The 27,697-nt window shown below is 31.0% G+C and overlaps 1 protein-coding gene across 4 annotated transcripts in view; it reads right to left on the reverse strand.

Annotated features, from left to right (window-relative positions):
* The window catches only part of UVR8 (Regulator of chromosome condensation (RCC1) family protein), a 267,087-nt gene extending 243,084 nt beyond the window's left edge, over positions 1–24,003 (reverse strand). For all 4 annotated transcript variants that reach the window (XM_089829080.1, XM_089829077.1, XM_089829082.1 and 1 more), the window contains exons 1-2: positions 23,799–24,003; positions 23,534–23,653 (exon numbers count right to left, since the gene is read on the reverse strand). In XM_089829080.1, the coding sequence (XP_089685206.1) occupies positions 23,534–23,615 (82 nt within the window). In that variant the 5' untranslated portion in view covers positions 23,616–23,653; positions 23,799–24,003. The remainder of the gene's footprint in view (positions 1–23,533; positions 23,654–23,798) is intronic.
* Between the last annotated feature and the right edge of the window lie 3,694 nt (positions 24,004–27,697).

Below are 27,697 nucleotides of genomic sequence, written 5' to 3' on the forward strand. Positions count from 1 at the left end.
CAAGGTCAAGTGACAGGTTATTCTTGACCACTTTGTATGCAAGATCCACTGCTTCACATGACACATTGTTAAGTTTGCTCGAGTTGTATATTTTGTGTGCAATGATATGTATCCCAAACTTTAGTTCCATATCTGTAACACAACTAATCTTCATTCCCCTTCCATCCCACTCGGCAAGGGTTTTTTTTTCAAGCTCAACCCGACTTAGGGTTTTGGTCGTTTTAGCTTTTCCCAACATAAGAAGACCAGTGATCCTATGGATCATCTTCTTGGTTATCAAAATAGGTTGTTCTAATCATAACTGATCATTATGCACATGACTAAGAATGAATCTTATCCATTTGATCTAAAAATCTCATGGCATATGCGAAATGTACGTTAAACCTTTCATTTGAAGGTGTTGATGCTTGGTTTTTAACACACCATTTACACTCAACTTCTCCAGGGTTTCATCCATTTCTAATGTTTGAATATCTTAAATAGTACAACAAAAATGTGAACGGATGTCATTGATTAATACTACCTTTGGTGGAATTTGCGTTTGAGCTCTGCTCAAATCTAGGGTTTCTGCGATGGTAGGACTCAGCTTAAAGTTTGGCACCTTCTATTCAATGCCTTGAACCAACATATCAAATCCTTTCTTTGATTTTCTGCTGGTGGGTGCCATATTGCTTAGTAGGGTTTGAGAGAACACATAAATTGCAATAGTAATTTGCTCAAATCGCTTGAATGCCTTAAAAATTTCTTTGCATAGATAGGTCTTGAAAATTCATGGTGAGAAATGAATTCAGTTTCATCCTTTTACCAAATTTCTCCTTTCGATTGCCATAAATGCCTGGTACAATTGTTCGCTCAAATGATAGATTGGCCTCCACTTCGCTTGCATTAAATGCTCAATAGAGTCATCATTAACTCGGTTACCATATGAAACTTAGTTGCTCTTGACCTTGCTCGACAGAGCCTTGCAACCCAAACTCACTTGATAAGGATTGTAACCCGACCTTACTCGGTAATGACTGGCACCTTCTTGATTACTCAGTGATCCCTTTGCATCTTGAATGTTGATATGGATCTTTCATTCGGTTGACTAGAACTGATGTGATATGTCTTCTTCAAAGTCCTAGTTCTAGTACTCCTTATGAGATCAAGTGGAATTGCTAGAGTCACCCAATTCTTGAGTGACATGTTCATTATTGCTTAGACTTACATTCTCAGAAGATTTTGGAATCCATTATTGTCTCATCTGCTTTCTGATGTTATTAGCCTTGGCTTTCTTTTTATCTTCAATTCTTCTATTATTTATATAGTTCTTGGCAAGATGACCAAATTCTATACAAATAAAATAGCTTTTGGTGGTGTCTCATCCTCATGTGATGTTTTACACAATTCATTCAATGTGTTTAAATTCTCCATAGTAATGACATCTACATAAGTGTTATAGTCCCAACCAAATATAGCTTTTACAATCTATTCTATTGGGTTCAATATCTTAGTTTTGCATTCTAAGGATTTGTGCCCATGCTTCTTACATTTGTGACATTTGCCTTCAAATTTAGGTTTCTCTTTGCATTCATTAGCTCTATGTCTATGCTGATTGCAATTGTAGCATTTTCCATTGAATTTAGCTTTCCCATTGCTACAACATTTATTTGATGTATGTCCTATCTTACCACAGTGACTAAAAGTAGATCTTTGATTCTTTGGAGCTCCTTGCTTGGATGATTCATCTTCTTTTGTATATCCAATTCCTGTTTTTCCTTTTTGTTTGAAATGACTTTTCTCATTCAATTGATTCATGTCTGCTTGAGATTTCATCATCCTTTCATTGGTTTGCTTTTTAGTGTTAGATCATTCTGCAATCTTTCATTCTCTAATCTTAGATTCATGATTTCTTCATTTGCATTGGTGAGCTGATTAATGAAGTCTGCTTGCTGAAGGGATCTAGATGTTGAATTTCATTGTTCTTTCCTTCTATCTCTTCTTTTATCTTATTTTTCTCTTCCATAACTTCACATAATCTTACTAACTAAATTTCTTTCTCTCTTCTTAGCTTTCTTACTTCTTCTTGAAGTGTACCATTCTTTTCCAATAGTTCTTTGATTGCCTCATTAGCTTCATCTGAATTGCATGAATGGATATCTTCAATTCTTTCTTCAATGTAGAGTTGGTCATTCATCTGTACTGCAAGATCTTTTCTTCTTTTCAAGGATTGAGAGAGTTGCTCATTTGCTTTCTTGAGTTGTCCAATAGCAAATTCCAAATCCAACTTCTCATTGTCAATAGCCTTGTTAAGTCTGAATACCTCCATAGCCTTTGATCTTTTCTCAAGCTATTAAAATTTTCTCTGAGAACCACAAAGCTCTGATACCAATTGTTGGAAATATATATGATACACTAAGTTACTGAGAGGGGAGGGGTGAATCAATAAGCAATAAAAATTTATCCCTAATTACCAATTAATCCTTCATGTGTATTTTGATCTAATTGCATACATGAATAACTGAAAGCATTAAAGCATTCATAACATGTTTTACACACAATATGCTGACCCAAAATCCTTTCAAATAGAAAGTAAAACAGGGTATAGATGATACCCACAAGCTTTGGTACTATAGTATAAAGTTAGCCTATTAAGACTTACAATGATCACTTATGATGATTTGCCTTATTAGGAGCAATAAGGATTTCTAGGTCCATCTTGCAAAAGGATTTACAAACATACAATAAAGTATGCATTTGGTAAAGAGATTTACAAAAGATTGTTAAGTCTACCTTGTCAAAGGATTTAATTGATCCACCTATTAGGATGAAACAATGGATGATCTTTGATCTACAACTTAGTTTGCTAAATGAGATTATAATGATCACCTTGTTGTGATAGATAAATCTTTGTTTCTCCTTATACTGATGTAGCCTTTTATTTCGCACTTCTGCCCTTTTCTGCTTATTATCCTACTTGATTCTATATATTGGATGTGATATAATACATTACATATATACCAATCCAATTTACAAATCAACAAAGTTGGCTACAATAAAAGTTTACACAAAATACACAAAGTCATTTCAATTGAAGAAACTCGAGTTTTGAAGACTAGCTCGGTGAGGTTCTGATACTCAACATCCATTGTCAATGCTCGACATCGTCATGCTCTCAATAGACATAGAAGCTTGGTCCATACTGATCACTTCCAAGTAGTCTGAACTCAGTCTGCACTAGTGACTCGGTGAATACTGTGAAACTCGACATATAAACTGAGTCACTTGATTCATACTGCATATCTCAGTAAATGCTATCACTATGAGCTTGATATAAACCAAGTCACTTGGTTAACACTGAGTGGATCAATCAACACTAGATCCACATTATTGTAACTGTGAACTCGGTAAACATTGTACAGCTCAGTTTGCATTGAGGAACTTGGTAAACCTTATGAAGCTCAGTTTACACTGCTAATCACCATTATGGTTGAAACTGCTCAGAGCAAATTGACTACTGTTTCTTGGACTCGGTAGCAACTGTAGAACTTGGTAAGGTCTTAAATGCTTAGTTAACTTCGTTAACTATACAATATGCTCGATGGATACTTACAATCTGAATAAGTGTGTCACTAATAACAAACATGACTGAAATGTCAATAGTTAATACATAATGACATTTTTCACCAATAGAGGGTACAATATGTGAAATCCAAAAGATGAAGATGACCAACTAGACATAAATCTAATCTCAAGGTCTAATAATCATATTATATTTTCTAATAACCAAATTTTTAGAGATAATTTGACAGAGCCTTTGGAGGAGGCATTGTATAACAATACTAAAAATAATTTTGAGCCAATAATTAACAAGGCTTTATCTTTATCACAATGTCTCTCATAGGAAAATTTACTAGAACAAGAGGAAGGTATAAATAGAGATATCATAATAATCAAGCACCTAGCAGCCCAAGAAGGCACAAAGAAACCAATTTAAAGGAGGCGAGGGGGATCAAAGACTCATCTAAAATAGAGAAGGTAAGAGGGGGAAGGGTAAGATAGAAAAGAGCAATAAAAGGTTGATAGATCATGAGATTAGTAAGAAGATATCAATCCATTGTTAGAAAATGTGAAGGAAATGAAACTTAGGAAATAGAAAGACAACCAAATAACGAGAATTTTATTTGAATTAAAGAAAATTAAATAAAGAATCGGGAGCTATGTAAGTTCTAGCAAACACCAATATGAGGTACACATTCTTTCAAATAAGTATGCTTGGAAACCAATTGGATATAGAAGGGAAAACTGAGCAAAAGTTTACTTCTAATCTTGAAAAGAATGAAATCAAAGCAAAAGATGTTCATAATCAATTGACAAAAGCTAAGGAAATAACATTGAACATAGGTAGTATTATGAATTGACTTGATTCTCCTTTTCCTTTGTATAAAGTTGACTTATATGAAGAAGACATTGAAGAATAAGATGAAGAAAGCGAAGAAGGTATGATAAATAAAATATGATTAGTTGAGAATCACAGAGTTGGATAAGGAAGAATTTGAAGACGAGGACTTAGATAATGCTAAAACAAAACATAATTTAGCAGATAATAAGGGAACTAGTGAATCAATATCAAATAAAAATATAGACAAGGGCACTTCTATTGGAATAAGGGAAGATAAACAATCAGATATAAAAACAATAAAAGAGTATAATAATATAAAACAAAAGGAATAGTCCTTAATATATCTCAATTCTGATATATAACCTAGGTATTAGCCCCAACTAATGATGTAACTGATAATGCTTTGAATGTATGTAAAAGAGTCATATTAGTTGTTATGTTGTCATTGATGTCAAGTCTTAGTTGGCTAGACATTATGCTAATTTATTAGAGTGTCATATCATTTGATTGAATAATAGGATTTGAAGAAAGTATGTTGATGAATTAGAGTATTGAGTTGTATGGTATTCAATGGAAACTTGAATGAGTTACACATAATGTAATGTTGGTTTGATTGTTTTACAATCATGTAATCTTGTAATGTAATGAGTTGTATAGGCTACACAAGACAAACCAAAAGATCCTACCTTTATTGTTTATAATATCATTAGCAATATATATATATATATATATATTATAAATTAAATATATTTTAAAATAAAATGAGGCCTATTAGAAAGGGAAAAAGTCAAAGGAATAGGATAAAATTTAAATTTGTAACTCACTTTAAGATGTTATTAGATATCTTAAGAGATATATTTCTATTCTTTTATATTATTTTTTTGTAAAATAGATATGCTATTGTATATAATTTATTTGAGATATTTATGCTACTCTATTCTTTCATATTCACATAAAACTCATTTACATAAAAGAAATAAAAAATAATTATTTGAGGTTGATATAAACATATTTTAATATATTAAAATAAATACTAGACCAATTTTAAAAATATTTTAGAAGTAAATAAATTTTTTTTTACCCTGTCTTCATTATATATATATTAAGAAAAATAAATTATATTTTTTATAATAAAAATATATGCATCACTTCTTTATATTTGAAAATAAAGTAAATTGATTACCTACTATATTTTAAACTATTATTTATTATAACTAGCATATATATCTTTTATAAAAAACTATATAAACAAGCCTGCCTCTAGTATGGCGGATTTTGGAGTAAGAGTTTAGTCAAATTGTATATTTTACTATGAATTTTAAATGGGATAAAAGATATTATGAAGAGCTTTTAATTAGACCAAACACATCTTACTCATGAGTCTAATTGTTTGTTTAATTTGAAAGCTATAAATATGCAATACAATATGTTAAATTTGAGAAAAAAATTATTGCTTTCTTATATGAAAAATTATGTTATATAAATCTAAATTAAACAAATAAAATAAATTATTATCTATAAAGATGTTGAATTAATAAATTATATCTATAATGTATTTAAATAATCAATATGAATAAATACTAAGTATATTAAATATTAAATAATTTAGTTAATATTATGTACAAATGAAATACAACATACCCGTATTTTAATGTCTAAGCAAAGAAATGGGAAATATACTCACCACTTGGGAAAAGGACGTGATGTGAATTTGTAAAACTCCAAGCAAATTGTGTGGAATTGGGAAAAATTGAAACTAATACGCTAGTGGCTCTCTTTAAGAGCACACTGAAACAAATAAAATTAAAATACCTTACACAAAAATAAACAAAATACAACTGCATATGAATCGGTCCCATATGAATCACTCCGGGTAATAAAGCTACCGGTCAAAACGCTTCGATATGGGTAAACATTTTTTTTTGGAGACAGATCTGTTTGTTTTAAGAAAGATAGCGAGTCTTATCCATTTGCTTTTATTTGTCTAATGGGGCCTTTAAATTAATGAAAACCACCTCTAAATTGGAAAAGCATGGAAAATCGAGGCCAAAAGCCAAAAGCTAGTTCAACGGATAAGCTTTCAAGTCCTAGAATTACAGATTTGGGTACTTCAGACATCAAAATTTTCATATTACATTTCTTGTCTACAATATCTATTTTAATATGCAATGCTAAAATTATTTTTTTCCCTAAGTCTAAATCCTTTCATCTCCAAATTCAAGGCTTCTACTAAAGATCAAGTACTGGGTGTTCCAAAAAAATGGGTTCGACTTTGCCTAAAACCCCCTGTTCCAAAAACTAGACACACTGACTTATTCAGCACTGCATTGTTGGAGACTTTTAGGAATGATGAAACAACTATTGCCGTGATTGTGAACAAAATGGTATATAAGAAGAAAGGAAAATTAATAGTAAGCGCATCATTGAGAGTTGGGTATAATGGTGTTCAAAATTTTTGCAAATTATCAAGTGTGGATGTGGATGATGCATGTCTTTTAAATTTCCTTATTTTTTTGTTTTCCTCCTTGCCGTTTTCCTATAAAACCAATTAGATTCTAAATAAATAGTGTTTTTCCAATTTAAGAAATACATTTAAAAATTAAAACTTTAAAAAAAAGTTTAAGCATAAAAAATTCTTCGATACTATTGGTTAGTGGGAAGTGTTGAATAATTACGCTAGGCATTCTATACAATGGCAGCACGAGAATATGCCAAGAAAGATTCTCTGTCAGTAAAAAGGAACTAGAGTAGTTAAAACTTTTAAATCATAAAATAAAATAAAATAAAAACATTCTCGAAATAATAGGTGGCTCAAATAAAGTAAATCTAAAATAATAGGTGGTCAAATATTAGAAAGCCAAATGGCATGCCCGGATTAAACGGGCCCAAAATTGCTTAAAATACGAAATTAAAAATAATAAAAATAAATAAATAGTTCAATTTAGACCACCTGTTAGATAATTTAATAATAAAGATATTAATATTTAATGAAAAATAAAAAATAATTTAATTATATATAAAATAAAATAAAATAAAATAAAAATTAAACCAAAAAAATTATAAAATAAAATAAAAACATTTTAAAAAAATGTTAATGTTTTTAAAATGAAAAATAAAATTAAATTAAATTTAAAAAATAAAAAATAATATACAATTGTTAAAAAACACCACGATTGCGGGGGTTGTACCCTGCACACAAGCGACGACAGATTATCACTGTTAGCAGCAATAGTAATTGCCGAGGTGGGGTGCATGGACCGGTGGAGAGTAGTGGGGGGTGTACGTGGCACTGCCACGTGCCACAATTTAATTTCATTTTTTCCATTCATTTATTCATGCCACGTTTTTAACTTTATTTTGTTTTTGTGTTTTCAAGATTGTTAAAGGTTTGTTTAACATATTGGCTATTCAATTTTTAATAAATGAATATGCCATGCAAATATTTCAGAGGGTGGGAGAGGAAGAGTGTTTATGGGGAGAGGAAGAGTTACTTTCACTCATTATAATGTTTCCATTTCATTCTTCTATTGCAAAGGAGAGTGCATTTACATTGCAAAGAGACTACATTTACAGAGAGTACAATAGAGATTAGAATTTTTTTTGGAGAGTTTGTGTAGGATAGAAAAGAGAGACAGTGAGTAGAATATAGATTTTTTGTGAAAAGATTATAGGTTGATGAAGAAGAGAAGAAATTTAGAGAACAAAATTGCAAATTTGGAGATAAAGATTCAAGAGTCACATCAAATACAAAAGTAAGTTTTTGCTTGAATTTTTAAAATTTATTTTGAATTACGATTGTATTTTATTTAGATTGGTATTTTTGATATATAAAAGTAAATATATTTATATTATTTGTTAGATTTACATTACTAATTTCATTTACATTACTATTTTCATTTATAATAGTCTTTTAGTTTAGAGTATTATTTAGATTTTGAATAATATCTAGATTTACAATAGTATTTAGATTTAGATTAATGTTTACATATTATTTCTATTTAACTTTTAGACAATTATGTTTGAAAAGTGGAAGACAATGCCACCATTTTTCTAATATTATATTGCTAAGTCTTTTATTGAAATATATTTTATGCATAAATTAATTTAAAGTTTGAAATGTGGAAGGCAATGCCGCCATTTTCAAACATTAGAATGTAATTTTTTTGTAGAATATTAGAATGTAACTTTTATGCATAAATAAATTTAATGTTAGAAATGTGGGAGGCAATGCCACCATTTTTGAATATTACAATGTAATTTTTATGCATAAATAAATTTAAGAATGTAATTTTTTTCTAACACATATTTCGATAATAACTATTTCTTTATACTCTTATTTTGAACTAAATACATGTAATTGAAAAGATTTTATGTACTCTGTTTATGTTAAAGGTGCACATCATGAATTTTAACTATGGAATGAAGGTGGAAGTTTGTTGTGATGATGATGGCTTCCAGGGAGCATGGTTCCTTGGCACCATAATAAGTCAAGTGGAAAATGCTCAAAAACCAACATTTGTTATTCAATATGATCATTTTATTATAGATCAGCTAACTAAAGAACCTCTTATAGAGGAGATTTTTTCTAATCATATTAGCCCTACACCACCAATTGTTTCACTACCAGGATACATTCCATTAGATTTGGTTGTAGATGTCTTTGAGAACGATTCTTGGTGGTCTGGCGTGGTTGTTGACAAGTTTCAGCCCCCTTTAAGTCAACAACAGTTTTTTGAAATCTACTTTCCACATACCCAAACTCTTGAAGCCTATTCTCGAGCTCGCTTGCATCAATCTCATGACTGGGTTAACAGAAGATGGATATTAAGGTAGTGGTATTGAATATGCTCTTGGTTCTTTTTTGTGTGGAGCCCCACATATGTTTTGGCAAGTATTCTACTCTATTAGAAAGAAAACATTCACTGTCTTCTAAAGTGGACTTCCTATTATATTTGGTATTGGTATTTTGTATTGTAAAATACAACATCATGTACTTATCTATTTTGTAATAAAATGATGTAATGAATAGGATTACTGATTTCCATGATGTAATAATCTTTTGTGACTATTTATCTTGATGATGTATATTTCATAATAAAAGTATACACTTCCATAAACCTTTTTTTTTTTTTTAAAACATTCTTCATGCTCTTTTTTGTTCTTTATTAATATATTTTTTAACAATCTAATAAATTGTCTCCAATGTTTCTCTCCATTTATGGATACTCTATGCATACATTTTGATGCTTATATAATCTCATCGATCTACTTGCATAATAACTTTCTCCATTTTTTTCCTACATTGTAATAGTAAGGTCCATTCGTTGTGTATTTCTCATTTATATACAAATATATGTTACTTTTCCAAGGTTATTTATCTTTATTCAAGCATACATTATATAAAAAAATAAATTCAAATTTAATAATATTTATTGGTGAAATATTTGTCATCTATATATAAATAAATTTTACTTCATTAATTTTTTTTTCTACTAGCTATGGTGAGACCTAGGTTGAATTTTGAGACGAAGGAGGAAAGGAGAGAATACCAAAGACAGTATCAAAGAGAGTATCATAGAGAATATCGTAGACATCAACAAGAACAACAAACATAACCTAAAAGAGAACAACAAAGAGTAACAGAAAATCAAGGGCGCAGGTGGAGATATGCCAGAAGAAGTGCAAAAATAATGGTTGAACAACTGGAAACTGAAAATCAAGATCTGAAAAATGCAGAGAGAAACCATCATCGAAATACTTTTGAGAGGGTCCTTCCTAAAAATGCACAAAGCTGCCAAGTTCAACATCCTCAAGCCCAACCAAGTCACATATATGACCATCCTCCAAATACAAATAATCAACTAAATATTGAGAATGTGAGCTCGCCATCCATAAAAACACCACAACATGGAAGTGACATACATGTTGATTTAAAATTGCAAAATGATAGAGAAAACATGCCCAACCCAAATGGTATGCTTCAATCCAAATTTAGAAGATTTGAAATGCAATTTAGATATTAGATATATAGTTTGAAAACACAAACTATGTGTTATGTTTGTCAGGAATCATATGTAGGAATGAGAGTATATTGCACCAGTGAGGGTCCATTATGCAATAGGTGTCATCAAGAGATAGGAATTCATAGATTTTCATCTTCAAATAATATGGATTTGGGATGTCAACCACAAGAGCTTGCAAATTTAACTCAGGTTGAAGAGATGTTGATTGCATGTGTAAACCCTATATTACAAGTTACACATGCAACTGGTAGTCAAAATAAGTATAAAGGACATACCATTAGTTTTCCCCAACATGTTGAATAGCTATCAAAAGTCTTGCCACACATAGTTGATCATTTACCAATCGTTATTGTTCGAAGAAGGGATTAACGTGGTACACGATATAACTTTATTGTGAATAGGGATTGTGTTTATAGAGCATTGAAATACAAAGTTGAAAATGATAAATTTTGTGCAGATGTCAAGATAGACGAAAGTGCTCTTAATGACCTACCTAGAAATATGGATGAGAATATTTCGTAGATTAAAGATAGTGCACATGGAGTTTGATTTTGATGCAAATGAAGTTGTATTCCTAGGTCCTCTCATGGAGACAGATGGAGGTAATATAATTGAGCACACAAACTCTATGGCTTCAAGTCCACCTAATGCTCAAAGGTAAATGGAATTAATTCATGCTTGGGTTAATAATCCCGATGCGGTTCCATCTACTTTAATTGAGTGGCCATCTATAAGTGCATCACCTAGCAATGAGTATGTCACATCTGGGTTGTAGGATATGGCTTTCCCAACATTATTTCTAGATGGAAGTTGTAATTGGTTAGAGCCTATAATGAAACGAGTATACTTGCATGAATTTGTAAAGCATTTGATCAAATATAGGGATCACCACTTTGGAAAACATCCATGATTTAGATATTTTGTGCAGAACATGGTAATGAGATATCACGCACAAAGTTTAGCATCTATTTTTACAAAAAGGAGCTTTCAGGAAATGCCAATTACTATTAATGAATTGCATGAACATATAGAGAATATGCCACGTAATAATCTCACAGATAGGCTAATGCGGTTCAGAACAAGTCTAAGAGGAACAAGATCATATTGGGCAAAATGTAAAGCAAAATTAACTGACTTGCTTGACCAAATTGGCACACCTACAATTTTCTTCACATTAAGTGCAACGGATATGCAATGGCTTGATTTACATGCACTAATGCCTGGTACACCACCTACTGATCAATGAGAGGCTAAAAAATGGAGAAGGTAGAATATCATCGACCATCCACAAATAGTCACTTATTACATGCACTTAAGGAATACAATGTTCAAGAAAGAAATACTTGAAAAAGGTATGAAAGTAAAGGACTTTTGGTGTAGATATGAGTGGTAACATTGTGGTTCACCTCATGTTCACGAATTCTTATGGCTCAGAGGGGCACCAAATATGGACACTATTAATTGGTCAAATGAGGATGAACGAAAAAGTGTAGAGAGATATTTTGACTCCATTATTTATGCATGGAATCCTAGACTTGATCCACATCAAAGAAATATACATGTAAGTTTCATATTATAAATGAGTTAAATATTAATATGTGTTGCTCACCTCTATCCAATAGAATAATATATGAATTATCAATTTTAGGTCTTTTAGAATTTTGGTCAGCATCCATGCCTCAAGAATACAACATAGCTCGTTGAGATGGATATAGATCAAGATTATGAACAGATACTCAATTGTGTTGAAAGACACGCAGTTTGTAAGGAGGGAGCATGCCTTCGTAAAAAAAGAGGACAAATGGCTTGTAGGTTAATCTGAAAATTGAAAAAAAAAAATTATGTCTAAATTATCTATTTCACCTTTTTCAACAATTTGGGTTAACAAGATATGTATTCACCAATGTTTTAGGTATAATGCTCCTTGGCAATTAAATTTGGAGGGGTGAAAGTTATACACCAATGCAGATTTAGGTGAGAAAAAAATTGAACCAACAAGAAATGATGACAAAGTTAATACACACAATTGGTACATACTGCAATTGTGGAGGGCCAATGTTGATTGGCAACCTATCCTTTCAAGACATGCAGTTATCAAATATATTGCAAAGTATGCAGCAAAAGTAGGGTCCATGTCACCCTTTTGTAAAGGAAAAGGCTAATAAAAGTATAATTGTTCACATTCAATGACATAAAAATGGTATTATTTTTTAGAATTTGAAAATGAAGTAAACTAATAAAATGTGTAGAAGCGGATGAAGTTTAGGCTTATAATTTTTAATAATTATTTCAAATAAGAATTGATATATATTCTTATTTTTTATAGATAATTTTTTAGTTGCTGAAAAATGTTGAAAATTAGGCGTTTAGTTCCCACCACAAAACTATATGAAAATAAACTTATTTTCATTTAAACTCAGATTATGTTATAGATAACATATATAGCTAGAACTATCCAAAATAAAAATTGACTTTAGACTTAGATATTTTCTCTTTTATAATGATTCAAATATCAATTCACCTGAAATTGATAGTTTTCATCTCCCACCACATTTTTCAAAACAAATACATTTTGATCAAAAGAAAAATTATACATTCTAGAAGAGGACTCTCTCTTCTAGAATGTCATATGTATATGTATATGTATATGTATATGTATATGTATATGTATATGTATATGTATATGTATATATATATATATATATATATGTATATATACATATACATATATATGTATATACATATACATACATACATATATATATATATATATATATATATATATATATATATATATATATATATATATATATATATATATGTATGTGGAATGTCATCATACATAAGAAATCCATGCTTTTTCATTTTAGGTATGAATTTTATTGCTCGGATTGTCTCCTCTTCAGTTTGATATTCTCTGCACCAATTTGTATTTCTATCAATATCTCTTCTTCCCAACATGTTAATTTTAGAAATTGGCATATGTTGACCATGGTGTAACCCAAATATTATTTTCCACTCATGTTTTGTACTATTTTGCTAAATGGCTCCGTTATCTTCTATCTCTGAATCACTTGAAGGTTCATCATTTTGTGCATGTTCTTGCCTTTGGAATGCCAAGAATTATAGTTGAATGATTCCCAATTTGCTACTATATTATCATCATCATGACCAATGTCTCTCTCAACATTATGAAAAGGTTTGTATAGTATCAACTCACACAAACAAAAGTCCACCCATTTATCAGAATCTTGCAAAGGAATAGTAAAATACCTAGGAAAAACTCTAACAATAGTTGCTTTCTTTCCTGGGCCCCATTTATTATCTCCTCTTCTTTTAGGATTATACATCCAAGACCTTGATGCATCAATCAAACTAATACCTTCCATACAAAGTGGTCTTGTTTTATATATATATATATGTATGTATGTATATGTATATACATATATATGTATATGTATATATACATATACATATATATATATATATATATACATATACATATATATATATACATATACATATACATATATATATATACATATACATATACATATATATATATACATATACATATACATATATATATATATATATATATATATATATATATATATATATATATATATATATATATATATATATATATATAGAAAGCTTTTAACTAAGACAATTATAGAAAGAGATATTGAAGCTCAAGAAACATGTCATATGTTATTAGAAATTCCATTGGTGGAGTGTAGTAGAAAGTTTGTTAATCTAAATGTCTCACATGAAGTTTTCAAACCTGTGGTAATCAATGATGATGAAAATGAGGAAGAACTCACAAAATCTTTTGTTGATTGTTATAAAACAAGACCACTTTGTATGGAAGGTATTAGTTTGATTGATGCATCAAGGTCTTGGATGTATAATCCTAAAAGAAGAGGAGATAATAAATGGGGCCCAGGAAAGAAAGCAACTATTGTTAGAGTTTTTTCTAGGTATTTTACTATTCCTTTGCAAGATTCTGATAAATGGGTGGACTTTTGTTTGTGTGAGTTGATACTATACAAACCTTTTCATAATGTTGAGAGAGACATTGGTCATGATGATGATAATATAGTAGCAAATTGGGAATCATTCAACTATAATTCTTGGCATTCCAAAGGCAAGAACATGCACAAAATGATGAACCTTCAAGTGATTCAGAGATAGAAGATAACGGAGCCATTTAGCAAAATAGTACAAAACATGAGTGGAAAATAATATTTGGGTTACACCATGGTCAACATATGCCAATTTCTAAAATTAACATGTTGGGAAGAAGAGATATTGATAGAAATACAAATTGGTGCAGAGAATATCAAACTGAAGAGGAGACAATCCGAGCAATAAAATTCATACCTAAAATGAAAAAGCATGGATTTCTTATGTATGATGACATTCCACAGTGCATCAAATTTACAGCTCTCAATCACAAGCAACAAAAGGTAGTTGACATTATTTTGACACACTACCATAGTAATCAAGTGGATTTATGATAATTCAAGGAACAACGGGAACGAGAAAGTCTTACCTGATTGGTGCCATCAATCAATCTCTTCAGATGGCATCGATGACAAATCCTTCTCCGCTTCTATTGCTTGCACCAATTGGAGTTGCAACTTTCAATATAGAAGCATCTACCATTCATTCAAAGTTGTGGATTCCAATTACAATTTTTTTCCAACTACAAGGGACAAGAGTTACAAGCTTTCAACAAGAGATGGAAAATATCAAATGTATTTTGATTGATGAAATGAGCTTCATGGAAAATATCAAATGTATTTTGATTGTTGAAATGAGCTTCATTCGCTAGAATATGCTAGAAAATATAGATAGTTGACTTAGACAAGCCTTCCTGCATAAAGTAGACATAAGCTTTGGAGGTATCCCTTTCCTTACAACACATGGTGTTATTAATGTCTCTTAATTCTTATTAACATTGGTCATGTAGAATGCATATCTTTTGATTTTACTTTATGTACATAACTTAAAATTTTGTAACTACCTTTTAGGTGTATCTATTATTTTAGTTCGTGATTTGGAGCAATTACCTCCTGTTAATGATAGACCAACATATGATAGCAATAGGTGGGAAAAGTTATTATGACAGGAATTTAAGAGAGTGGTTACACTAGATAAAGTATTTAGGCAAGATGGAGAAAATATCCAACAACAAAGATTTCATCAGCTTCTCACAAATGTCAGAGATGTGAATCCACAAATAGATAATTGGAACTTGCCCATGACAAGAACACCTATAAGATTAGATGTTGTAAGAAATTATGAATTTGATAAGGTAGTGAATTTATTCTCTACAAATGACAATGTTTGTAGCTATAACATGAGAATGTTGTATTCTTTAAGACATCCAGTTGCACGTGGCCTTGCAATCAAGTCAAGGAATGGTAATGGAAATGAAGATTTATCAAGCAAAGAACTTGATACTAAGTTACTGATCAACAACAATGCAAGAGTAATATTGACTACAAATCTATGGATAGAAACTAGTCTTGTGAATGGATCATTGGCACATATAAAAAATATTGTCTACAAACCAGGAACTGCTCCACCTTAGCCACTAACATATGTTACAGTTGAATTTGATAATTACTTTGGAGTACCACTTGATGATGATCATCCAAACATAATACCAATAGCTCCATTGCAGAGGGGTAGGTCCTTCCAACTACCATTAAGGTTGGCATGGGTGTTGACAATTCACAAATCTCAAGGGCTAACTCTTTCAAAAGCCACAATTTACATGGGTCCAAGAGAAAGAGCAGGATTGACATTTGTGGCCATATCTCATGTTAAGTCACTGGAAGGTTTGAGGATAATGCCACCATTTACCTAGATCACTATGAGAAAATGAAAAGCGGGAAACAAATTTCAAAGAGAAAACTGGAAGAATGCAGATTGAGAAGTTTGGAAAATCATTGATGTTTTCAAACATATTATTTAATAATAAAGATTTATTTGTTCTACTACATTATGTTATCATCATCATGAACTGTTATGTTGTTATTCTTATTATTACATTGATAGTTTATATTCCACAGTTAATGAAAACTATAATTGGATATGCTCAATGCAACATTATAACCTTATTATTTGCACATTTTAATGGTTGCAAGTATGATTAGGCTGAAATTTCATTATGCTAATTCTCTAATTTGTAAATTTAACTATGATCATCAATTGGGTCCTTAATTCAAATTATAAAGACCTTCTTCAATTGAAATAAATCATAATGATTATATGACTTTCAACCAATACATTGCTACTCAATATTTAAAAAGTATGTTTCTCTATTCTTCACTATCCATGAAAGGTCATAATATTGCCATGTTTCCATACCCGAAATTTCATTACAAATTTTAATACAATTTGGTTTTTATATTCATTTTCTCCACACTTGATTATACTAAGTGACCTATTATGTTTTTTCAGAACCATTATTGATTTAAAATTTATGTCCCTCTAATTAAGTATACATTTGTTCTTCTTTTTTATTGATGCTAATGCTTTCTAAATTGTTTTCCATGATTTGTTTTAGGCATGTCAGCCTCTGATAGATAGTCTATCATTGTCTACATGAGCCCAACTTCTTTTGTAGGATAAAATCATTTTTTTGAGACAGAGTTTCAGAAGTGTGCACTAATAATTAAACAATGTTGTACAAGTATGGTAAAAGCACTTGAGAATGCAGCTTTATTAATTGATCATGTACAAGAGATAAAGATAATGGAGATAGAAGATGTTTCCAAATACGTATGCAACACTTCTATAAAAGTAGATGCATTTCCACCCATTATGAAAGAGGTCTATGATGATCGTATTACAAACAAAGGTCGTAATACGATTTTAAGCTCTGAAGAATATGTGATGTACTTACATCATCATGGAGAACTGTACACATGGTCCATATGATGATTTCACATCTTTCATTTTTTCACTTATTACTTCATCTAAATAATTGTACTAGGATATATAGTTCTCCTTTAATCTATGTATTGGAATAATAAATAAATGATTTAACATTTTAGCTCAAATTCTTCTCAAATATACTTGCAAATATTTGAAACATTTTTCCTTAACCTTTGTGTTTGTAATATTAAAGCTTTTACATGAAATATATCATTAATATGTTGATCATTAAATTATGTATAAAATTGATGTTTTATTTCTAACTATTAACCTACTCTAAAGCATAATATTCATTTTATACTCATTATAAGTGTAATCATTACCTCAATAACATTTACTAGCCCTTCATTGTACACTATTCATGCTAAGCATAATTAACATTAACCAATGGTATATTTATAAATGTAACTAATAAAATTATAAAACTACCTATGGAACATTGTAATCCTTATATTGCTCCATTATGCTAAGAGGTGTGTCTAAAGAGAACAAGCTGCCCTCCTAAATGTAACTCTAAATGCAACACTAATTGTAACTCTAACCACGATCCTACTTTATTCCCTAACCCTAACCATAATTCCAATGCTTTGTCTACCCCTAACTCAAACTATAACCCTAATTGTAACTTAGACTCAAACTTACATTCTAACACTAAACCTAACCCTAACCCTAACCCTTTCTCTACCCTTATCTCTAATCCTAATTGTGATCCTAACCTTAACCCTAACCCTAACCTTGACCCTAATCCTAACCCTTTCTTTATCCCTATCTCTAACCCTAACCCTAACCCTAACTCTAATCCTAACCTAACCCTAACTCTAATCTTAACACTAACCCTAACCTTAACCCTACCCATACCCTTAACTCTAACCCTAAATCTAACTCTACCATAATTAGACTCTAACCCTAGTCCTAACCCTAACTTCAATGTTGATTGAAACCCTAACCCTAGCCTTAACTCTAACCTTAACCCTAACTCAAACTCATACCCTAACCTTAACCCTGATGTAACTCTATATATAACCCTACCCCTAACTCTAACTGTTAATCTAACTCTACCATAATTGGATTTTAATATTATCCCTAACTCTAACCTTAAACTTGACTCAAAACTCTAACCTTAACCCTAACTCTAACATTATCCCTAACTCGAACCCTAACCATAACATTAAATCTATTTGTAACTCTAATTCTAACCCTAACCCTAATTCTAACCTAAACTCTAACTCTAACTCTAACTCTAACTCTATCTCTAACTCTAACACTAACCTTAACCCTAACTCTAACTCAAATCCTAAACCTAACCCTAATTCTAATATTATGTCTACCCCTAACTCAAACTATAAGCCTGACCCTAACTCAAACTCATGCTCTAACCCTAAACCTGATCTTAACCCTAACCCTAACCCAAACCCTAATCCTAACCCTTTCTCTAACCTTATATATAACCCTAACCTTAACCCTAACCCTAACTCTAATCCTAACCTTAACCCTAACTCTAATCCTAACACTAACCTTAACCCTACTCCTACCCCTAACTCTAGCCGTAAATCTAACTCTACCATAATTAGACTCTAAGTCTAATCCTAACCCTAACTAACCTTAACCCTAACTAAAATCCTTACGCTAACCTTAACCCTGATGCTAACTCTATATATAACCCTAACTCTATATATAAACGTAACCTTAACAATAATCTTAAGCCTAACCCTTTCTCTAACTCCAACCCTAGCCCTAACTATAACTGTAACCCTACCTCAACCTCTAACTGTAGCCCTAAATCTTACTCTACCGTAATTGGGCTTTAACTCTAATTGTAATGGTAACCCTAACCCTAACTCTAACCTTAACCCTGACTCAAAACTCTAACCCTAACCTTAACCCTTACTTTAATCTTGACTAAAACCTTAACCCTGACTCAAACCCTTACCCTAACCTTAACCCTAACTCTAATCCTTACACTAACCTTAACCCTACTCCTACACCTAACTCTACCATAATTAGACTCTAACTGTAATCCTAACCCTAACTCAAACCCTTACGTTAACCTTAACCTTGATGCTAACTCTATATATAAACATAACCCTAACAATAACCTTAAGCCTAACCCTTTCTCTAACTCCAACCCTAACCCTAATTATAACTATAGTTACCCTACCCCTACCTCTAACTATAGCCCTAAATCTAACTCTATAATAATTGGACTTTAAACCCTAATTGTAATGGTAACATTAACCCTAACTCTAACCTTAACCTTGACTCAAAACTCTAACCCTAACTTTAACTGAAACCCTAACTCAAACTCAAACCCTAAATCGAACCGTAATCCTAACCATAATTCCTATGCTCTGTCTACCCCTAACTCAAACTATAACCCTAACCCTAACTCATATTTTAACCCTAACCTTAACCCTGACTCTAAGCCTAACACTAACCCTTTAACTCTAACCATAATCCTAACCATAATCCTACCCCTGACTCTAACCCTAAATACAACTCTAACTGTAAATCTAACTCTCCATAATGAGACTCTAATCCTAATCCTAATCTTTTTTTTAATCTTGACTAAAACCCTAACCCTAACCCTAACTCTACCATAATGAGACTCTAATCCTAATCCTAATCCTAATCCTTAGTTTAATCTTGACTAAAACCCTAACCCTAACCCTAACTCTAGTTCCTTAACCCTGACTCAAAACTCTAACCCTAACCTTAACCCTTACTTTAATCTAGACTAAATCCCTAGCCCTAGCCCTAACCCTAACCTTAACCTTGACTCAAACCCTTACCCTAACCTTAACCCTGATGTAACTCTATATACAACCCTAACTCTAAATATAAAACTAACCTTAACCATAACCCTAAATCTAACCCTTTTTCTACCCCTTTCTCTAACTCTAATTGTAAATCTAATTTTAACCCAAAGCCTAGTCCTAATTTTAACCCTAATTTTAACCCTAACTTCACCTCTAACTCTAGCCCTTATTCTAACTCCAATTCTAATTCTAGCTCTAGCTCAAACCCTAACTCTAATTTTAACCCTAACCCTAACTATATTTGTAACCTAAACCCGAATTCTTACCTTTGTCCTTACCCTAACCCTAACCCTAACTCTAATTCTAACCCTAACTATATTTGTAACCCAAATTCTAACCCTAACCCTAACTCTAACTCTAATTTTAAACCTAACCCTAACTATAACCCTAACAAGAGCCGTAATCCTAAAAATAGCCCTAGCCCTAACCCTAACGCTAACCCTAACTCTAATTGTAACTCTATTATTATCCCTAATTCTAACTCTAATTGTAACCCTAACCCTAAGCCTAAGTCTAATTAAAAGCCTAACCCTAATCCTATCCCTAACCCTAACCCTAATTTAAATCTTAATGCTAACCCTAACTCTAATTCTAAGCCTAACCCTAACTATAACTCTACTCTTCAATATAACATTTTACATAACAATATGCTTAAAATAAAATTGAATTAAAGTGATGCAAATAAACACCATACATAGAATTTAAAAATAAAATGTTGAAGAATAATTTTATAGTAAGTTTATGTTTATACAACTGTATTTAAAAAGAAATAAATAATTCGACACTAACCTTATAAAAAATATTAAAAATACTTTTCCACTAGGTTATATATACCTATTTTCATAAATCCCAATTGAGAAAAAATAATCCTTAGATTTATGAAAATAGGCGCTTGGAGAAATACTCTCGATGTAATATATATAGGTATATATAAGCTAGTTTTTAATAAAACCTGAACGGTTGCATAAATATTCCTGCCCAACTAATAAATATCGATACTTTTCTTATATTATGCATACATATATAGCCACACCCATATATCAATAGAAAGAATGCTTTTCCTTCGTTACATGAAAAGCACTGAACAATTCATCGTAAACCTCGTCATTTTCAATAAAATGATAGATTTAATGATCATATTGGACAAATTTATGACGAAAATATCATAGAAGACTATTCACGCACATCAGTGGTGTGAACTCATAACTATTTTGAACTACAAACGAGATGTCCTGTCAATGCCATGGTGCTTGCCAATAATTCACACTACATATTACAAGTGTCATAACGCATATAACATTTCAATTCAGGTCATACATGATGCTTGACGGAAAACTTTATTCTATTCTATATAAGATCATCGTTAAACTGTGGTTAAAAAATTCCCTGCACCGTAGAGTCTACTTTTTCGTTTTTTTGGTTAATCTTACAAATTTTGTGGTAAATACAAATCGTATTTACTATTCACCATTCATAAGGTCTAGTGCAACTTGTAATTCCCCTAAATATGAGTTAGTGTAAATACTACTAAAAACTTAAAAAACCAAAATCAAACCAAAATCTTTGCGATGAATTCTGCAACTGTTTTCCTCTCGAAGCTGAACCATTTTACATTTTAAAATTGACAGTGCTGCATTAAGTAACCTAAGCAATCATGTATTGCCGGCAGAGTTCTGCTTTCAGCTTCAGAAAATATTTGCAACACGAGTATGAGATGAAAACAGCGTATACGAACTATTTTCTAAAATATTGTTCTAGAGTAGAAAACAGGGAAAAATAATAATTGGAAGCTAAATAAATTAGCTTACGGAGAGTGGCAGCTTTCGCACACCCGGTTTTAATACTGGATTTTGAACACCGAAGATATATTTTATCGAAAACATATGATATATAAGGAACAAATTATAAAATTATATATTACTGAAAATTGTTTTGTATTATTTGTTATTATATTATATTTGATGTAAATAAAACACAATTAAATAGGTTTAATTATTTTAAGAAGATAGCAACCCACTCCATCTATATAATTAAATAGGTACTGCCTATTCAATGGAAATGAACCATATATAGAACAGACAGCTCTCGAAGATAAAGGCTGAGAAGAAGGAAAAACGGCTCTCCACAAACCCCTCCCCAACTACTATGACATTAAAATCCACGCAATTAGACAACCCTACAACAATCAACAACTATGAAGCGCAAGGGAGAACGATGGCTGACATATTTGCAGATCCTACTCAAAACATGCTGATAAGAGCAATGACGACTGCCCAGGAAAAGGCACTTGGTAGAACAACATATGCTTTTATTGTTCAGACTGGATGTTTGGATTTCATTTACTTCAAGACTTGATTATGTGAATGGATTCATCTTAGTACTTGAATCGTCACATAACTTTATACAGAATTTTAAAAACCAGTGAAAAGACAACTCAATTGCTTTTTTTTACCTTATGTTCTGTCTAAATCTGTTTTGTACAGTAAAAGTTTTGAAAATAATGTACTCGGCCTGCGATAAATAGTAACATCCACAGACAATGAGGTACACTTGTTTAAACTTGTGTTGGAAGTGAAAATTAAAAACCTCTGTAATTTCTCTCAAACAAAAAAGATGCATGCTAAATAATTTGTACCGTGTAGTAATTTTGCAGTTGAAAATATCTTTCTAAGCTGTTTTTGGGGAAACTAGGCATAACGACCAGAAAAATGAAAAATGCATATCCAGTTTCACTTCACTGAAAGAGAGCTGAAACATATGTTACAAGTCTAGTACATTAATATAATATACTTATTAAAGAATTAGTAAAATTAGTTCACTGATATTTCTGCTCATCTTGATGAAAATGTGAAAATAAGAAAAAGATAAACGATGAACAAATGATCAATCATAAAAATATGGTCCAAAATTTATTTTCAAAATCTGTAAACAATCTCTCGCACATTTAAGTTTGTAAAAGAGTCAAAATCCTCAAAGAAACAAAGAGAAAATCACACTCGCATTACGGAAAAACTGATTCGTAAAAAAAATATTTTACGTCTCAGCAAAGAACCAGTAATATCTACAAATGTCTCATAGAATATAATTATTCTAATATTTCAGATCATCAACTAAGAAGACATAAATGATAAACAAATGATCAATCATAAAAAATGATCAGAAAGTTAATTTCAAAACTTGATAAACTATCTCGCGATATGTGACGAAATCATAAAAGATTCGCATAAGAATAATTTACTTCTCAAGCGAAAAAGTCTTTTCAACCTGCATCTAAAACCAGTCTACTAAACAAGCGACAAAGTCAAAAAGGAAACAAAGATTTATTTTTCTTTTCAGCAAAGAGCAGTGAAAAAGCGTACAGAGAAGAGCGCTAGTGTGGCTTGCTCCAGCCGAAATCAGCAATACTCTTGGATTTTCCCCGTGATCAGAGACAGCCTTCATATTTTCCTCAGCAAACACCAAGTTCACGGGCAGCAGAGCTTCAAGAGAAAAACGCGGTCGAAATCAGCGATATTTTAAAGAAATTTAAAGATCGCCTGGTATATTTTAAAGAACCTTAAAGATCGCCAGTGAAATTCAAAGAACCATAGATGATAGAGAAATAATGGCGAATCAGTGACTTACAGCCGTAACCTGAGAGGAAAGATACAGCTACAGTACAGATGCCTGGAAATTAATCCTGTTAAAACAATTTCAGAGCTGTAAATCACAATTCTTTCAAATGCGTGAGGTCCGAGACAGCGCAACACTGTGACGAAGTAAATGCGTCATTTGTGGAAAAGGCGTGGATTGTCTTGCGGAGGCCATGTGCGTCTCGTCCTCTATATTTAAGTGCCGATGGCTTCCCACCGCATATTTATTCTCTCTCGACAGATACGTGGAATCAAAGTATCTGGAACTTTTCTTAAATTTCACAACTGTACTTAATTTCTATGCCTATTTGCACAAAGTTTGGGTAACTTTTCTTAAATTTCGTAATGTGAATTTCTATGCCTTTTAAAACCTCCCTACATTCACAACACCATGTGCCCTCCGTTCATCGTTATTTGACGCCCGTCCCCTCTTATATCTATATGTCTAACCTTCCTTTATCACAATTTATATTTACCCCCTACCTTTTTAAATTTACCAAGAGGGTCGGATACATTAGTTTTTCAGAATTCATGGTGATTTTATTTGTGTCATGTAAAATAGTCTTCACAGATCAAATTGAATTCCTTACAAGGTATCTTAAAATTCTGTACAACAGACTTCTATTTACATTGATCTATAAATTTAATCACCTAAAATGACAGCTGATTATTTATTTTCTTTTTTATGGTGGTCAGCTACTAGACTAGGGACAGAATCTGGACCTCAATCTCTTATTTAAATGCTCTTAGCTTTACACTCAACAAAACTTGATGTCTAGTAAGAACCTTTCAACTTCAGCACTAGAACAAAGATCTATCGATACAATTTGTTGTTTAATTAAACTTACTTTTCAATTTGAAAATGGCCAGTTTGAAAATTTATTATGATGTAGAGTTAACTCTTATCTATGGATGTCTATTCCATATAATGATACTTCAGTTGTAGAGGTCATGAGTAGACTTAGACAAAACAAAACAAATAATGCGATGTGATTTTTCTAGAATCTTTACAATATCTATGGGACCACCATATTTAAAATATTCCTTAAAAATCTCAGCAACTATTGATTTTTTTGAAAGGACCTTACATTAAGAATTATGTCTTTCTATAATAAGCATGTATAGGAATGGATAAAGTTATGTTCACATTCTGTTTTATAATTGGTTTAATTGTGATCTAAATGATAGTTGAGATAATTATAACATTTCTCTTAATTATTCAAATCATCTAGAAAACTCATATTGCAATGAATATTAAATTTGATTAGTTGTATGGGTTAATTTGTCCATCTAAAAAAAACATATAGAACGTATGAAATTACAAAATATTAAGAAAGAGTAACATTGAAAATTTATTTATTTTTTCTCATGAACTAGTCACCAAAAATTACTCTACTTAATGAAAAAACTCCATATTCAAGCATTTTTTTAACATTTAACTATTATTTTCTAAATTGAAATTATTTACATATTACTAACCTATAATACTATGCTTATATGTAATATTACTCCATTCACCCTCATTACATCAGTCTATGTAAAGGATGCTAGTAGACTAAACAAAACAATTCATTTGAACTTTTGATGAAACACTTTATCAAATCTTATTGCTCATCCATGAAACACTCAACTAATTGTATTGACAAGATATTTTAACTTCAATACCACATTATAGAACAAATCTCATTATCTATGCACTACATGATAAAACTCTCCCGTGAGCAACTTCCTACAAGCATGTCCAAATGCCTTCTCAAGTACCTCTACAATGAAAGAACTCTTCTTCAAGGGTCTACACTTCTTTGGAAGTTTTAATATAGTATTGTGGACAACTTCATTTGTTATACCAAATAAAATTAAAAACATATATATTATCCCTACCATTGATAAAGGTACGCACTTACAAAATGTAGATAAATAACTATATCTTGTTTCAAAATATACACTATCCACACTTATTGTCAAGAACAACTAAGCCTCATGCAAGAGTTTACAATACAACGATAACTGATGAACTTGCAAATCTTAAATTAGACTCTATTAAAACATAACACACAATAATAATCAATTTCTAATTAATATAGACCTTAATAAATAAATAGAAAGAACTACCAAACCCATTGTTCAATAAAATATATTTGCAATTAACAACCTACAACTCTAAAATTAGAAACTACCTCATTATTTTAAAATCTTTCAACCTTCTTTATCCTCTAATATCCTCTTCTTAATTTTTTAACTTTTGAAATTCAAAATATAATTTATTATACGCCTTATCATTGTCCAACTCAACTACTTTCAGACTTTCATGCACTTGACACTAAATATAGAATAGCACGCATCCAACCAAATTGCTTCACAAAGATAAAGAATACTAAGAGATCTTATTTATATAATAACTCACACAGAACAAACTAAAACCTATAAATAGACATCAGATATGAAAACGTGCTGATTTTTGTACACTCTTACTCCAATAACAACATAAATTGAAAATGTGAGATTCAACTTGAAAAATCCCATCAAACCTACACTGGAATTTAACCATGGGCACCACCCCTAACCTTATTCTGATAATAGTTTGATTTTCGCATGGCTGACAACATATAAAACAAATAAACATCTTCCTTTATATATCAGTCTGGCAGGTTTACGGCACAATTCTGACAGTTTAAATTAAGGAGAGTACTCCAAATCTTCACGCGCTTTTGAAAGTTTTCTGCATCATGCTAAAATTAGGAAAGATATGCTATTCCATCGCTCTCGATTGACTCAGAGTATTACAGACACGATCTTCACATATCTCTGCCCTTGGATCGATCACTTTCTAACAGTACATCTCTTATTGATTATCTCTGCTTGGCAGGATTCATGGATGAAAACTCTGTCATGAATGCTCTGTAACTTTATGAAAAACAAACATGAAAATTTACTGATTACATAAAACAGAATACATAGATAATATTCATCTTATCGGTTCAATTATATTATGCACATGTATTGACTGATTAAACTGTTCAGTTTTGTTAAATGCACAAACGAGCCAACAACTGCTTTATTCAATAGCCTTTCAAGAGTCACTCTCAACCTAATAATTTGTTTTCAAATTAATATTTACTTTTATTTATTTATTAATTTAAACTAATGTCTAATTACTTATCATAACAATTTCATCATATAGTGTTATCTTTAAAGAGAAGTTTTGGACTTAAGATCGATTATCTAATTTAGACATTGATTATACAATGCTAATATCATCTTACATCTTTCATATTTAAGTAAAAAAGAGAGAGCTTTTTCTTAAAATGCAATAATTTGGAATAATGAATTAAAAAGAAGGTTTAAATTATGCTCATTTTATTAGTTTGCTAATAAGCCAAATCTATCACTAAATGGTACCCCTTTTCTATAAAATATTATCCACTTTTGGAGTTACTCAAATATTTAATACAGGCAATAATTTTGGTTAAATTTGATCTAAAGTTCTTTAAAAAAGTTGTATTCTAAGAACTAATTGGCATTATCAATTTTGTTAGGGTGAATAGATGCTTTAATACATGCTTAATATTTTAGAAGTCTCCTCTTTTATTGGTGTGTTGTGTGAGCAAGTTAAGATTATTAAATTTCTTCTTTTACTCTTTTGTAAGAAGGTTATACAATTTCTTCTTTTACTACTTTTATGAAACATTATGGAATTGAATCTGGATTTTCTTGTCAGGACCCCAATTACTTATATAGATTAAGTATCCTAAGAACTTTTGGAACTATAAGTTCTATAACATTAAAAGAAAATTAATTAGCTTTAATGTAAAAAAATATTTTAAAAATGGATGCATTAGAGTCATCAAATATGTTAAGTATAATTTTAAGCATATGAAAGAGTGATAAAAT

Source organism: Cupressus sempervirens, chromosome 5, assembly GCF_028749045.1.
Source record: "Cupressus sempervirens isolate cs-2001-9-10 chromosome 5, ASM2874904v1, whole genome shotgun sequence".
Classification (NCBI taxonomy): domain Eukaryota; kingdom Viridiplantae; phylum Streptophyta; class Pinopsida; order Cupressales; family Cupressaceae; genus Cupressus; species Cupressus sempervirens.